Raw genomic sequence first — 15,778 nt, 5'->3', positions numbered from 1 at the left:
CGTTCTACAAAAGTCTAAAAATCTCTCTAGCATCTCTCTTACAGAATTATTAATCAAAGAAAGCTTTCCGACAAAATAAATTGTTGATGAAACTATTTTTTAGAGGAAAATTAGAGTCTGGAGAATATAAAACATAGATATATGTTTTATTGCATATTTACTACATTATAATTTTTATTTAACTCATAGAACAACATTAGGCTAGCGCTAGCTAGCTAGAACGTTACAAAGACAGTCTGGTGCACTAAATTCCCGTTATTTATCATACGTTATGCATTTAAGGGCGATTGACGTCATTTTGCATATTGTAAGCTGAATATTCTTGAGCAGTTCTACAACATTGCTTGCACCCTCCTCCTCGATAATATCCACCGCAACATCCGTATCGGCAATAATTGCCACCGCCTCCGTGACCACCACCACCTCCATGACCACCGCCTCCGTGACCACCACCACCTCCATGACCACCACCTCCGTGACAGTCGCGTCCGTGGCAGCCGCCTCCCCCGTCCCAACCATGGCCTTGTGTTGCATCATTTACTTGTCCTTCATTTGTTGCTACATACAACATATAGTATTTCTCATTAGTGCATGGAACTATTAGTATCTCTTGATTACGTTGTCATATGACGATATTTGATTGAGTATTGAATTTTTGATAAAAATATATTATATTCGTCAAAAGAGTACAGTCTTAATTGTGGCCTCAAATACGTCACAATGTTTCTATAGTTAGTTGAGTGCATGCATAGGTGGAGGTAGAGTAAAAGATACGAATTCAATAAAGTTCAATAGCTTAATTGGTCTAATTTTGTATTAATTCAGATTCTAATAACTCAAAAAGATTGAAATCTAGAAATTTTGAATTTGTCTCCATCTTTAAGATGGACAAACATATTATTAAAGGCGAAAATAAAAAGTAATTAACTATCTATATATGTTTATGGAAGCCAATAGATCCATATATTTAAGAACAATATAAATACTAGTAATGTTTAGTTTTGTAAGGTAAGAAACAACTAAATAAATATTAAATTCAAGTCTAACATAATTCGTCAGAATTGTATAATTTTATGAGAGTTATATTTATAAAACCTTTAAAAAAACATATAAAATTTAAACGATAACTTAAAAAAGAGATATTTGCGTAAATCGACCTTTACCTTTAGTCTCATCAACTGCTAGAGCTGAAGCAAGAAAAAGAAAAGCACATAAAAGTGCTAGCAAAATAATTAGGCTATTATTGACCTTCATGTTTTCTTTCACTATATATTCTAACAAAGAAAGATTTTTGAGAGTGGAATGAAATTGGCTTTCAATTTAGCCTCAATTTATACTCAAAACATCTCACTACAAGACATAAAATCTTATGTATTTCTTCGTGAGGATATGGCTCTAAAACTCTATTCTCGACGTTTCATTTTATCTGTCTTATTTTGATTAACACAAAATTTTAATAAAGTAAAAAAAAAATTGTGATCTTTAAATAAAAATATGTAATATATATTAAAATGTCTTTAAATTTTATGTTCAGATCTTAAATGTGTCATGTATGACATAGATATAATTAACGAGTTTCTGAATATAGAATGTTACATTTTCTATAGGAAATGCACTATTTCCCTCAAAATTTGACTTGCCAATAAGGAATTTTCAACTGATTAAGACACACTTAGACAAGATCGATATTTATTTTTTTTACTTTCGACATAAATTCCACTAGAATTTGTCTTGCTAGTAACATTTTCAATGGATTACTATCGAGTCAAATTTTAATAAAATATATTTAAATTTTTGGTAGTGCGAACTATTTCACTATTAACTAGAGGTCTCGAATTCGAGCTCTGGATATGGAGAAAATCATGTTGGGAGCATCACCCTTGAATGGGCCTGGAGAGTGCAATTTGAATTTAGTCGGAGCTTCAATGCGAACTCTAGACACGGCCGAATGGAAAACCAAAAAAAAACACATAAATTAAAATGAAAGAATGTATAAATTTAGAAACTTTTATCCATTGGATGACGAACTGATTATGGAACTTGGAAGAAGAAAAGGAAAACAAGTAAGGCTAGGCTTAAGCTACGTGGTGCATTTCGAGGCCTTGCACGTGTAATATTGGTGCCGATATTCTTGGATTTTTTTGCTCATCATTGTCTACCGTAATCGCAGAAGTGACAAAGTCAGAAATTTTAACAAAATCGACTCCAAAGAAATATGAAATAATGTAATATTTGAAATTTGAATTAGTAACATAAAATATAACGTAAGAAATAATTAAAACCATCTTTTTTATTAGGTGGAAAGTGCACCGATAGTCAGTATTAAGACTCCAGTATAAAGAATAGTTGAAATTTTCTAAAAAAAATAAATCATTTTGCTTTGCTCTGCCTCGGGGCCCGAGAGCGAGGTTCAATGATCCCAGAAACTAATCTAAATATCATCGTCAATCTAAGATTAGCTAAACTTTAAATAATTATAAAAAATTAGTAACAATATATTTTAAATAAGAGTGCTTAGTTTTAATCTTTTTGCTCTACTTTGGAGGATGAGATGGAGGGGCACCTGAATTTGAATGACGATGATATTCAAATTAGTTTCTGCACACCTTAATTACCTCTCACCAGTGTAGGTGTGAAATAGCCCTTTCTACAAAAGCTTAGGCAAATTTGAAAACACCACTCTAGTATTTTTTGTTTCAATATAGAATTTTGAATCTGAGTCCTGTGTTTCTTCTTCGACTAGGCTACCCCTTTGGGTAGATACATAGATTTAAGACTAAGCTCTATCATAGACTTCCAATTTTCTATCTTTCAATTATTTGTTCTCTGCAATAATAAATGAAAGGAAAGATTGATACATTTAAAGGGATCAATTTGTACCCTTGCAACCCTCTTTATATCCTCTCCTAAACTTATGCAATCCCGATTATCTCATTATATACCTTGCATCAGCACAAGTACTAGGCACATAATATATGTATCAATAAGTGTAGCTATTTTTTTTATTATATTAAAACTACTTTTCTTCATCAAATCCCTAATATTTCTGGCATATAGCAATAAGAATATGATTAGGCAAAATGCTCGAATCCAATTATAAGGGGACACAAGAATAAACTAAGCTAAGATGACAAAAATACAATAAACAAATTCTGAATCCAAGGACAAATTTTGAGCGAAACATTTTATCATTTTAAACATATGAATCTATTGGCTTACATTAATATAGGTGGAAATTATAGAAGCTTCTATAATTTCCACCTATATTAATGTAAGCCAATAGATTCATATGTTTAAAAATAATATAAATATACTATAGTCTAAATCTTTAGTAAATATTCTATACATCACCTAATGTTTAGTTTGTAAGGTTAAGAAATATATGAGTAAATATTAAATTCAAATCTAACATATTGTTCTATTAAAATTGTGTGATTTTCTAAAAGTTATATTTATAAAACATTTTAATAATAGGAATAAAAATTTAAACAATAACTTAGAAAAGAGATATTGTCTCATCAACTACTAGAGCTGAAGCAACAAAAAGGAAAGCACACAAAAGTAGCAGAATAATTAGGCTATTGAGTCTTAGTGATCTTTATAAGTAAAAGTTATTAGTATAATATATTAAAATGTCCTTAAATTTTTTGTCCGGATTTTAAATATGTCACGTATGATATTGAAATACTTAACGAGTTTTTGAAAATAGAAAGTTTCATTTTATTAAAGAGACTAAGACTTATACGAAAAGTAAAACTCATTATTAGAAAATCGTTATTCTGAACGAATATACTAGTTCCTTTGAAATTTGACTCATTGGTAAGAGATTTCTGACTGATTAAAATACGCCACAATAAATCACTAATTTTTTTTACTTTTAACAAATGTTCCACTAGAATTTAGCTTGGCAATAACATTTTGATCTACAATTATTCCTATATTTCAATTAACTTCGGTTCAAACTTCGTATTATGTTTAAAAAAAGTCACTAACTTTGGTTGGACAGAAACTATAGGGGATTGAATCATTTTCCCCCTTACATGATCGTGAACGATCCTTAGTATAAGCTACTAACTTTTGTGGTTTGAGGTTGAGTAAAACCAGATTTATTTCTCAACATGATATTAACCTGATATTGAGCTACTTTTACATGTTCCAAACGTCTAGTCCTAAGCATGTTGAAGATGTTAGAGTCCTACATCGGTGTGAAATGGAGTTGTTAGCAATTGAGTCTTATATGGTGTCAAGATTCGATCAAAATCTAGAATAATTTTGTACTATGAACTAGCAACAAGAGTGATATATATCCTAGACCCTATCCCACAATAAGGAGTTGCATGCAGGACTGAAGTTCTTTCTCGGATCCACAGAATTACCAGTTTTGTCTCGAAAAAGGCTCTTAGGGCACGGTCCACGAGGGGTTGGATATTGAAGGTTCCTTGAGATTATTAGAAGGAAAACTACATTGCTTCTCTCACAGATTTCACTTACCAAATGTTGTCATTCTTGATGTCAATAAGGTTCTTTTTTATGACCATTGTGTTCGGACCAGCTTCCGCGCACCACAATTAATTGCACAGGATAAGTATTCTCACCTAAAAGAATGGCTTAAACTTGAATATTTAAGCACCATGAAACAATAATAACATTGGCAGAACCAAGAAAATGCCAGTTACAAGCATTCAATTTCTTTAGAAGGAAAAACAATCCAAATCAGTCCAGAAAAAGAGTAACGGAAGTACAAGAAACAACAAATAGTAACAAAAACAACAGATAATAACAAAACAAACAAAGCATCCATGTCTTATTCATGAGTATAGAAACAAAAAGTATGGGAAAGACTGTACAAGTATATATCTTCAAAAGTTGTATGAATATAAGAGAAATGAGAACAGACCACTCTCATGCTTATGTCTCGACTCTCCTATAACGACTCCTAATTACAGAACGAAGACTAAAAGAGACGGAAAATTCAGCTCATATATTGGAGTCAACAAGAGCAACGTTATGAACCTTTCAAGAATGAACGGATGATATTAACCATCTCGACATGTAGCTTGCTTCTGAAGCAGAGGGTATTCCAGATCTCCATAAGTTCCAGCAGGATGGAACTAAAACCATCAGACAAAGTGATATGGAAAAATTCTAGTGTTTGTAGAATACAATGTCACGGCTGCAGTTGGCCTTAATAGCTTCTTCTAAACCTTGTACACGGTCAAAATCAGCTTTGAATGTCACCATGGTGACTCCATCTTTCCCAGTATCATAATCCTGCTTGATATCTTCTGCTTGGAACGACTGTAGCTGTGAATCCGAAACAAATTCCCAGAAATGCATTAATAGAAGTACATGTGCACCAATTATGCTCTTGAAGCATCCAGCTTTTGATTAAGAGAATAAACTTAAAAAGGAATGAAAACTGAAAAATTGAAAAATTATTACTGAGCGCAACATTGACAAATATTAGAACTCCCTTTGTTTCAATTTGTTTGTCTGGTTTTGACTTGACACAAGAATTAAAGAAAGTAATAAAGACTTTTGAATCTTGTGGTCTAAAGCTAAAGATATGTAGAATTAACCAAAATGCACTTTTATCGGTCTTAACTATGCCACATGGAAAGTTGAAAGTAAAAAGTTGCCAAAAAAAGAGAGAGACATTCTTTCTGAAAGGGACTAAACGGAAAGTAAGACAAACAAATTGAAACGCAAATATTAGAACGGTAGAAGTTTTAGCACAAAAGATCAAATTTACCTGATGGTATAAGACTCCAAGTAGTTCAAAAGGAACCTCCAAGCCCATCGGAACCTAAAATCAAAAAGTATTGCTTAATCAATGAATCGGTCTCAGGTTTATGCTGAAAGCTAAGAACGCAGTGAGAAAAATAGGATCAACGTGCAGTTGAAACTATGCCAATACACGATGGGCAAGGAAGGACAGAGGATAAAAGTTGTTCAAGCAATTTATTACTTTGGATTTTATGAGACATGTAGGAGCATTTCTTAAACAATCTGCAGCGACTCCTCCATAAGCTCTTACTAGACCTCCAGTGCCAAGTTTAATTCCTCCAAAGTGTCTGCAATTCAGAAAAGCAACACGATAAAGATATATGCATGCTTTAACTTCTTGGAAACGTTCCCAGTTTGTGCACATGAAATTTTTTAGGCCTCAAGAAAAGATGCAAGTCTAGTTTACATCTCCTTTGACAAGAATTCTGAAAGTACTAACAATATTTACTGAATAAATGTGGTACCTGATAACAACCACCATGATTCTATCCAATCCAGAGGATGCAATTGCAGAATGTATCGGCTTGCCAGCAGTACCGGATGGTTCGCCATCATCATTAGTCCGATATTGTTCACCAACCTAAATAGAACGAATAATAACATTTGTGGCATGTAAGATAAGAGCCAAGAATGATATACACAAATTCAGAGAATCCTAAAACTAGAGAGACTTTGTTTCTTATATGTCCATATAAAGATAAGCAGTTGTTATCATTACGGATGGAAGTAATTGTGACCCAAAATGCTAGTGACTAAGTGGTTGTTTGGTTCAAAACTAGGCTATCCTGGTATAATAATCAGGATATCTATCCCACATATGTTCTCAATCAACCAAATTTGGTTCATAGGCTATCCTGGTATAATAATCAGGATATCCATCCCACATATGTTCTCAATCAACCAAATTTGGTTCAATCCAAATTTTATACTTGGATAACACACTTAATTAAACACTCCTACCAAACGAAACCATATGTTCTCAATCAACCAATGTATCAACGATACCTCAATCACAATACCGATAGCATAAGCTTAATAATGTTTCAACAAATGAAGCTCCTTTTTTATGATATGCAACAACTTTTCTTCATCAATTCCCAAATACTTCTAACATAAAGGATATAGCAATAAACATTGTTTTGCTGCACTTGAGCCGAGGGTCTTTCAAAAAGAGCCTCTCAAGGTCTGCATACACTCTACTCTACCCTCCCCAAACCCCGCTTGTGGAATTACACTGTTTAAGTTCTATATCAGTAAAAACATGATTTTGGCCACAACATACCTTGTACGCCCAACAATTATGTGTAGCTCGAGGATCTCGTACCTAAAATCAAACCAAGTCAGTAATTACAACAAAACGATAACCAAATCCTCATATACAATTTCAAGAATCAAAAAAATTGCAAAAGATTCAATCTTTACACACTCAATACACCCAAAAACCAAAAGGGTACCTCAGAAAGGAAAGATTGAGCAGAACCCTCATCTGGAATATGGCCAGCAATGGCAATGAATTTGCTTTTTTTGATTTCTTTCTCAAAAGTTACTCTTTCTTTGAGTGTTGTAAATGCACCTCTATTCGAACTGCTACTGGCGCTGCTAGTGGTGACCATTTGTTTTCCGGTGCCGGAAAATGAGAACGCCGGCGAGAAAATCAGGCGGTGGTTACGGCGGCGGAGGTGGTGGTTCAGCTTTGAACAAGGAGTGAAAAACAACCGAGAAGCAGACATCTATGGTGGCAGCAATTTCCTGAAGATTGAGGATGTTGGAAAAATTAAAAAGAGTAAAATTGAAATTTTCACCCATTAAGTTTTTGGTAATTACAAATTCATCTTTGGAGTTTAAAATTGACACATGAATTTTATCAATATTTTGGGTATCAACTTGAAATGTTTTTTTTGAAACAATATTTGTTTTATAATATGATGGATTATTGCAATTTTAAATTGAAATCGAGAATTTAAAATATGAAAAAAATAATTTGTAGTATATTTTAAGCGAAATAGTAGTTCTAGCTCTTTTAAGAGAGATTTATGTTAAACACAACAAATCAATTATTATTATTCATCAATTACTCCAACTTCAAATATTTTCTCAAATGATAATTTTTTGAACACTATCGTAGACTTGAAATTATTCTTCTTGAGCATTATAGTAAAAATAATTATGAAATTACAATCGTACAAAAAAAAAAATCTTGTAATATGTGTCAATTTACTACTGAACTTAGATACACATGATAATTTTATAAAGTGTGAATGAATAGATGAGATTCCTGCACATTTTAATTAGAAATATCTATGCTAAACTTTTAAAATATAAAAGATATTTTCTCCTTGGAAACCAAACACAATGTGAATTAGTTTTGAATACTAATTGCATAAAACAAAAGCATACCAATTGTATATCATTTTAATTTCTCTTTTTCTTCTTAAAATTTCTCTTTTAGAACATTTAAAAGTTATAATTGAAGGTGATATACTATGGGATATGTTCTCAAATGATGAGAATAATTGGCAAAAGCAAAACAAGGCCCACATAGGAATTTTCCATGGGTTTATACATGTTCCAATTCACTAGAGTTTGAGATTTGAAAGAATCCAACCATCTTTTCTTGTTTATCATAAAAAAAAAATCATTCATTCATGCATAAACATATGAATTCATAGAATAAATATCTTTTTAAAATGCTATACTTTATACCTATTTATTATTTGATTTTACACTGAATGAAATCGAATTAGTCGTTAGCTAGTCGTTGGGATAACACCTATCTAGTCTCTTCTTTCTTGGGGGGTTATTTTCTTTTTAAAAAATTGTTTATGCTCCTACTTTATCACTAGGAGAATTTATTGAATCTGAGAAACATGCATAATTATATTCTTAAAAGATAGTATTCTTAACACAGCTCAAGATAAATTCTATTCTTTATAATTTTTCTAGTAGACACTACCTAGATGCAAGGGTTCCAGAGCCACATATAGCTGAGGGGTTCATCCCAATCCCATTGAACGAAAAATTACACTATTCATATATGGTTATTTAAAATTATCTTTCGTGTATTTAAAGTAGATGTTGAACCCTCACCCCACCCCTCGACTTCTTTATGTGTTTACTTCTCCATATTTTGAACCCCTTTAGTGAAAATTCTAATTCTGTCACTGCCTACGTCTAAATGAGCAAGGTAGAAAACTTTCATATCATTTGTAAATGAGACCAGAAGTTTGGACAACTTTTGAGTTGTATGCATGGTTGAAATTTTTTTGTACTATTATAATTTCTTTGGTCAAATCTATAATAAACTAACCATGTTTATTTTAGTAAATAATATAATAGTGTTAGATGTAGAAATCAACAAAGTCGCTTTGGCCGAGTGGTTAAGGCGTGTGCCTGCTAAGTACATGGGGTTTCCCCGCGAGAGTTCGAATCTCTCAGGCGACGAATTGTTGTTTTTTTTTTTCGTTATTATTTATATTTCGATTATCGTATTATTGTATTTATCGCTCTTTTTTTCCCTCTCAAAATGTTTTGTTATGCTATCTTTAGTATTTGTCGTAATTTCTTAGTCATAGTTTTTTACCGGACTACTTTGATGTATATGTCCTTGAGTTGAGTATTTATCGAAAACAACATATCTACCTCTTAAGATAGGGGTAAGGTTTGCGTACACACCACCTTATTTGTCGAAAATAACATCTCTACCTCTCAAGACAAGGATAAAGTCAGTGAATACACTATCCTCTCCCCAAACCCTATTTTTGAGATTTCACTAGAGTGTGTATGGTCAGTTCAGTCCAGGCCTCCAGGGTTTTATTGATGCGGTTTGTCGATTTTCAATTTGTAAGCGCGCAAAATCACTAACCAAACCAACAAGATATTTATTATTGGTTCATTAATTTTCAATCCTTAACGACTTGATTTTCGATTAATGGTTAAAACGTGAGCACTAGGGATAAACTAGTAAATTATTAATAAAAATCAAACCAATAACAAAAATTGACAAGAGGGAGTTGCTCGAATAGTAAGCTAAGCACCCCTCATTTATAACCCAGGATTAAATCAATTGTAATTTTAGTGAAAATGTAATAATTGTTTAAATAAAAATATCATAAGTGGGTGGGGGTGGCAAAAAGCACCTACCCCTAATAAAGCCATATGCCCAAACGCGGTGACTCGGTCATGTTCTTTTCCAACTTTCTCGGCAACAATTACGTCAAACATTTATTATTTGTTCTATTTTGGGTGCCATACAAGTGTGAACAACTCACAAGTAGAGTCCAAGTCAAGCACTCAAGTTGTAATTATTTGGCAAAATTTCATTTATTTAGACTTTTCTAAATTGTTTTTCATTAAATGCATCATGATTTTTTATTAATTTTTGACTGAAGTCGAAGAGAATAATATGTACGCAGATAATATAGAGTTTGGGAAAATATCTATTATCTCCAAATCGTTTGGTTCATTCTTATGTTTGTCCTAGTAAAATTATCTCGTATTTGCTTTTTTTGCTAATGTAGCTCCAACATGAATTGGATTGGATAGACTCCATATGTCTAAAATTTTCAAGAAAAAGATGTAAATTTATCGGTATGACTTAAAATTACTCTCAGTTCCTTACGGCCTTAGGGGTAAGAAAAAATATTTTTTTTCTAATTAGGAGATTAATTTGTGTCGTGTAAGTTTTATCAAAGAAAGAAACATTTTTTTAGTAAAATTTTTTTCTATCTTTAAAGCTCGATAAAGAATGAAAAAAAATCTAATCTAGTATCTATCCCACCTCACCACCCCTTTGGTTGTCCATCTTTCAAATGACACTAGTCTTGATTCAATTGACAAGTATATTGTAATCATAAATTCATAATATTATATTAGTTTTTTTTTCTATTATTTAAATGTGTAAGGAGGTTGACACAAAATTATATATATTTCATATTATGTACATTTGTAATGTCAATATTAAGCTGACAAACTTGTTTTTGTAGGCAAGAAAAGATTGGAATTGAGATTAAGACTTTGTGAGTATGACAATTACATTATTAAAATCAATAAGACGGTTTTAAATTAGTTTAATTTTAATATTTCTTATTGAAAAGGAAGGGAATAAATACTTACCTATTTTATTTTTATTTTTTGGGGGTTAAAAGTAACATGGAGTAAATATTACGCATGTAAAACAAGCCACAATTTGAAGATGCTATAGCTTTTGCCCATTTTCCATAAACAGACCATACAATTGGATGGCCATAAAGACCAAAATTGGGGCATCAAATGCCAACTTGGCCACTTTTTTTTAATATTAATATTGAGTTTTGATAAAATTTGAATTCGTTTAGAGCAATAATCCTAATAATTGTTTTTAAGCTCAAATTCAAAATCTCTAAATAAGTCGCACTTATTTCTTTAATATACCAAGAAAAGAATAACCTAAGAAAAGAATAGGGAAAATGCATAAGTACCCCCAGCCTATACCCGAAATCCCAGAGACACACCTAACCTTTACTAAGGTCCTATTACCCCCCCCCCCCCGAACTTATTTTATATGTAATATTCCACCCCTTTTTGGCCTACGTGGCACTGTCTTGTGGGCCCAGCGCATGTTGACATTTTTTTCGAGGATAGTGCCACGTAGGCCAAAAAGGGGTAGAATATTATAGATAAATTAAGTTCGGGAGGGTAATAGGACCTTAGTAAAGGTTAGGTGTGTCTCTGGGATTTCGGGCATAGGCTGGGGAGTACTTATGCATTTTCCCAAAAGAATAAGATAGGTTCTATACTTTAAAATAATTCAGTTTCATATTTTTTGTTTATTTTATAAAAAAAATAACTTTATAGCAACGAAATATTTTAGCATATTTTCTATTAACTTTTTAAAAAAAGTTACGTGGTTAATCAAATATCATCACATTGGACCGGGAGAGGTATATGCTATTGCCTTTGATTGTGCGGTTTCAAAGTGTCGGGTAAAACTTTGGCCCCTTAAGTTTATTCTCAACCAATAAGCACCATCAATTTTATTCAAGAAGGTTCATATGATCCATTAGTTACACATTGTAGACTTTTAACTTTTCAATGGTATAATTCCTCACGTAATCAAATAAGTAATTTTTTCTCTTTTCTATCTAACATTTTCTCTTTGAAAAATATAAAGTAGTGGTAACTATTGTCCAATTGTAATTCAAATATGAGGCGTCTTTTCATTATACAATCGACATGAAGTAGAATATTTATAAGATTTTATGCCTTATTGAGAATCTAATTGTTATAAATAGTTTATAAAAGTCAATTTCTTTTAAATTTATTATTCATATCAGTAAAAAAAATTATATCCCAACATTGTTATTCATATTGTTGTTAGTAAAAGATAACTGCATGTCTGGCTTTTCTTGAACATAGTTGATGATCTATTGATGCGTGATCTTCATTCATTTGTTGATCTAATTATGCGTATAAATTATAATCAAATAAAACTATATATTTAAGTGATTAATTTGTCTACGTAACAAAAAATTGAGTATTCATACAAAAACTTAACAAAAATTGAATCAAAATTATCTAATATAAACATTTATATATTCAATCAAAACATACCATACTTCAAATATCTAAATAGCTAAAAAATAATAATACAAATGAAGTGACCGGGTCAAGATTTTTGAGTTATATTACACTTTCCATTTGTGGCTGAGTCAAAATTTTCACTAAAAAATTCAAAATTAACACACAATAAAACAAAATAAAATTCAACACCTAAAAAGAGTCAAATGGATGAAAAATCCCCTCGATCCTACTTAACTCCGCCCCCGACTTCCAACTTCATTATTACAACCAAAAAATATTTCCATTGACCAAAGGCCCCCACTTTCCTTCGCCGCAGAGAAAAGTATACTGAAAGAACCCGCGTTGTATACAAAACCTAATTTCCCTTTCCTTTCCCTTTTTCCCTTATAAATTCGCTTCTTCCTCTTCCTTCATAACTCACAATTTATATGTCTCACAGACTCAACGTTCCACACTTCGCATCTATAGCTTTCGGTCTCCATTCCCATCTCCTGGTTTCCAGTGAGATGAACTCTAATTCCAATTGGGCATAAACCTTTGATTCATTCTATTTTTTTTTCAATTTTTTCCATTACCTAATTCATATTCATTCTTTTTTGATAAAATCTTTCGTCTCGATTCATTTGGTATAATGGGTGTTAAGGGATTTGTTGAAGGAGGTATTGCTTCGATTATTGCTGGTTGTAGTACTCACCCACTTGATTTAATCAAAGTCCGTATGCAGCTTCAGGGAGAAACCCCAATTTCAGCTCCGGCGACTGTTCACAATCTCCGTCCAGCACTTGCTTTTCACACTGGTGCTGCTAATCATACTTTTTCCATTCCGGCGCCGTCGGTGGTTGCTCCACCGCGTGTAGGACCGGTTTCTGTAGGTGTTAAGATTATTCAACAAGAAGGTGTTGCTGCTTTGTTCTCCGGTGTATCAGCGACTGTTCTCCGGCAGACACTTTACTCTACAACCAGAATGGGTTTATACGATATGCTGAAGCAAAAATGGACCGATCCAGATACTAACATCATGCCTTTGTCGAAGAAGATCGTTGCCGGATTAATCGCCGGCGGGATCGGAGCTGCCGTCGGTAATCCCGCCGACGTAGCGATGGTCCGCATGCAAGCCGACGGCCGGCTTCCGATCTCTCAACGCCGCAACTACAAAAGCGTGATCGATGCAATTACTCAGATGAGTAAAAGCGAAGGGGTAACTAGCCTGTGGCGCGGGTCATCTCTTACTGTGAACCGCGCCATGCTAGTTACCGCATCGCAGCTAGCATCGTACGATCAGTTCAAAGAGACTATCCTCGAGAAGGGGTTAATGAAAGATGGGCTTGGGACACATGTGACTTCGAGCTTTGCTGCTGGGTTTGTGGCGGCGGTGGCATCAAATCCAGTGGATGTGATTAAGACACGTGTTATGAACATGAAGGTCGAGCCAGGAATGGCCCCACCGTATAATGGGGCCATTGATTGTGCAATGAAAACTATCAAAGCTGAGGGGCCAATGGCATTGTATAAGGGATTTATTCCAACAATCTCAAGGCAAGGTCCATTTACTGTGGTGCTCTTTGTCACACTGGAACAAGTCAGGAAAATGCTTAAGGATTTTTAATGATGATGACGAAGATTAATGGGATTTTAGTATTAAGAATTTAAAAAAAAAAGTTAAGTTTAATTTATGTTTTTTAAGTTTTTTAGTTTGGGAAAAGTGATACTATGTTGTGTTCTAATATTATTATTATTGTTACTTTTATATGAAAATGAGTTCTTGTTTGGTGGAAATTAATGATTCTTGATTAAGCAAATGTTATAATTTTTGTTTACTTTTATGTTTGTTGGGAAAGTAGAATTAGGTGAAATTAATGATTAGTTTAACTATAACTCTTTGATCTCATTTTCTAAACACGTTTGAAATTTATGGTCTAAAATAAGTTATAATGTTTATGCGGCTATATAAGAATGTCTATTGGTCTTTTGCTTGAACTCCACCTTTGAACTTATCACTCCGGTGCTAGGCGAGTATAATTTATTACGACCTTTGATAGATAAAAACTCCACCTTTGAACTTATCACTCTAGTGTTAGGCGAGTATAATTTGTTACGACCTTTTATAGATAAGAACTATCATATTAAGTGTGACACAAGTCCATGTTTGATCTGAATTTTGATTGTTGGATATCGCCTTCTGATATATTTCAATGTTTAAATCGAATTTTGGTTCATATAAATTTTTAAAATCATCTAACAATACATGACAAAGAACAAGTTCATATGCTACATAGATGTGTTTGGGCTTAATTGACATAGATTAAAGAATAAATTTATAATGCATTGAGTTAAAACAGATAATACGTTCAATGAGCTTAGTAATAAATGTATGCACAAAGTCAATTGTATAAAAATGTGCAAATTACTTAACCAAATTTAAAAATAAGATGACTTTAGGCTAATTTTATAACATCTCAATTGACCAAGTTGACACGATTTTATTTCAAACCACATATATGTATGCTTTTTTTAGAAGAAAAAATAAACAAATTTACACCCCAAAGTTTTATTTGTGGGATAAAGTAGCTTTTGGACTTTCAAAATTGTTGTTATAGCTGGATAAATGATGATTTTCTTTATAAATAAATGAATTTGGGATCTAACTCAATTATAAAAATTAGTTAAGAGATGGAATTGTCCAAATCATATTAAAGAGATCACCACCCCACCCCATCGACTCGAAAGCAAGAAGCAAGAGCGCGACAACTACATGAAAGCCGTATGAGTAAGGTTAATGGAATGTCAGGAAAAGTTTATTGGCAAGAGGGAATCAAATATTTCGAAATATTTGGGTCCTCCACTCGTCAAAATTTATATGATACTTTTTTCCTTTTTTAATCCGTTTCAAAAAGAACAAAATCTTCTATATTTAGTAACAACTTAACTTTAAACTTCACATATTTTAGGTAACTAAGCTTCACATTTTTACCATTAATGAGATGATTTATAGTCACATAAATATCTATAACTTATTTTTTAAAATTTTAAATTTTAAAAATCATTCTTTTATTATTAAACTTCATGCCGAAGCAAACACCTTTCACATTAATTGCGAAGAAAAGAATAATATCTTAAACAATTAAGTATTTTATTTAATCACAAAGAACAAGTAACACCATGTTACGTTAATATGGGAACAATATATCATGCCCGCACCTTCAAAGGACAACAAAAAAAGAAAGAAAAAAAAAGTCAAATGGCTTCTTAGCCACCAAAAAAAGAGTTTTATTTAATTAAAAACTCTTCTCTTTTTCTATTTTCACACGTTTAAGGGAGAATAATTCTAAGTAGAGTAGTTTGACCAAGAAATTTTGAAAAAGTCATGGTCAAAACTATAAAAGTCAAAAAGAATTGAATCCATTTTCACATAATTTTCAATATCACATTTAGT

At 32.4% G+C, this 15,778-nt stretch overlaps 3 protein-coding genes and 1 non-coding gene across 4 annotated transcripts; 2 read left to right on the top strand and 2 right to left on the bottom strand.

The window, feature by feature from the left end:
• Positions 1-271: 271 nt before the first annotated feature.
• On the bottom strand, positions 272-1,280 carry LOC125845543 (glycine-rich cell wall structural protein-like). Its single transcript, XM_049525082.1, has 2 exons — positions 1,164-1,280; positions 272-558 (listed from the first exon to the last, which is right to left on the bottom strand). The coding sequence occupies exons 1-2, from the start codon at positions 1,252-1,254 to the stop codon at positions 278-280; spliced, it is 372 nt and encodes a 123-aa protein (XP_049381039.1). The 5' UTR covers positions 1,255-1,280; the 3' UTR covers positions 272-277.
• A 3,502-nt stretch (positions 1,281-4,782) lies between these two features.
• LOC125844316 (uncharacterized) lies at positions 4,783-7,541 on the bottom strand. Its single transcript, XM_049523606.1, has 6 exons — positions 7,242-7,541; positions 7,070-7,111; positions 6,252-6,367; positions 5,969-6,074; positions 5,753-5,806; positions 4,783-5,304 (listed from the first exon to the last, which is right to left on the bottom strand). The coding sequence occupies exons 1-6, from the start codon at positions 7,515-7,517 to the stop codon at positions 5,146-5,148; spliced, it is 753 nt and encodes a 250-aa protein (XP_049379563.1). The 5' UTR covers positions 7,518-7,541; the 3' UTR covers positions 4,783-5,145.
• Positions 7,542-9,146: 1,605 nt separating this feature from the next.
• On the top strand, positions 9,147-9,228 carry TRNAS-GCU (transfer RNA serine (anticodon GCU)). Its single transcript has one exon. It is a non-coding gene; the product is annotated as a tRNA-Ser (tRNA).
• Positions 9,229-12,753: 3,525 nt separating this feature from the next.
• Positions 12,754-13,966, top strand: LOC125844388 (mitochondrial uncoupling protein 5-like). The gene has a single exon (XM_049523697.1). It carries the CDS (start codon positions 12,977-12,979, stop codon positions 13,949-13,951), a length of 975 nt encoding a protein of 324 aa, XP_049379654.1. The 5' UTR covers positions 12,754-12,976; the 3' UTR covers positions 13,952-13,966.
• Positions 13,967-15,778: the final 1,812 nt, after the last annotated feature.

The sequence above is a fragment of the Solanum stenotomum genome, chromosome 11 (genome assembly GCF_019186545.1).
Source record: "Solanum stenotomum isolate F172 chromosome 11, ASM1918654v1, whole genome shotgun sequence".
In the NCBI taxonomy this organism is placed as follows: Eukaryota; Viridiplantae; Streptophyta; class Magnoliopsida; order Solanales; family Solanaceae; genus Solanum; species Solanum stenotomum.
Note: the sequence above shows the minus strand (reverse complement) of the source record. Positions and strands in the feature narration are given on the sequence as shown.

Coding starts and splice junctions, on each gene's coding strand:
- LOC125844388 (XM_049523697.1), top strand. CDS start 12,977: ATGGGTGTTAAGGGATTTGTTGAAGGAGGTATTGCTTCGATTATTGCT.
- LOC125845543 (XM_049525082.1), bottom strand. CDS start 1,254: ATGAAGGTCAATAATAGCCTAATTATTTTGCTAGCACTTTTATGTGCT. Junction 559..1,163: donor AGCAGTTGATGAGACTAAAG/GTAAAGGTCGAT, acceptor TGTTGTATGTAG/CAACAAATGAAGGACAAGTA.
- LOC125844316 (XM_049523606.1), bottom strand. CDS start 7,517: ATGTCTGCTTCTCGGTTGTTTTTCACTCCTTGTTCAAAGCTGAACCAC. Junction 6,368..7,069: donor ATAATTGTTGGGCGTACAAG/GTATGTTGTGGC, acceptor CGTTCTATTTAG/GTTGGTGAACAATATCGGAC. Junction 5,305..5,752: donor TTGGAGTCTTATACCATCAG/GTAAATTTGATC, acceptor TCGGATTCACAG/CTACAGTCGTTCCAAGCAGA.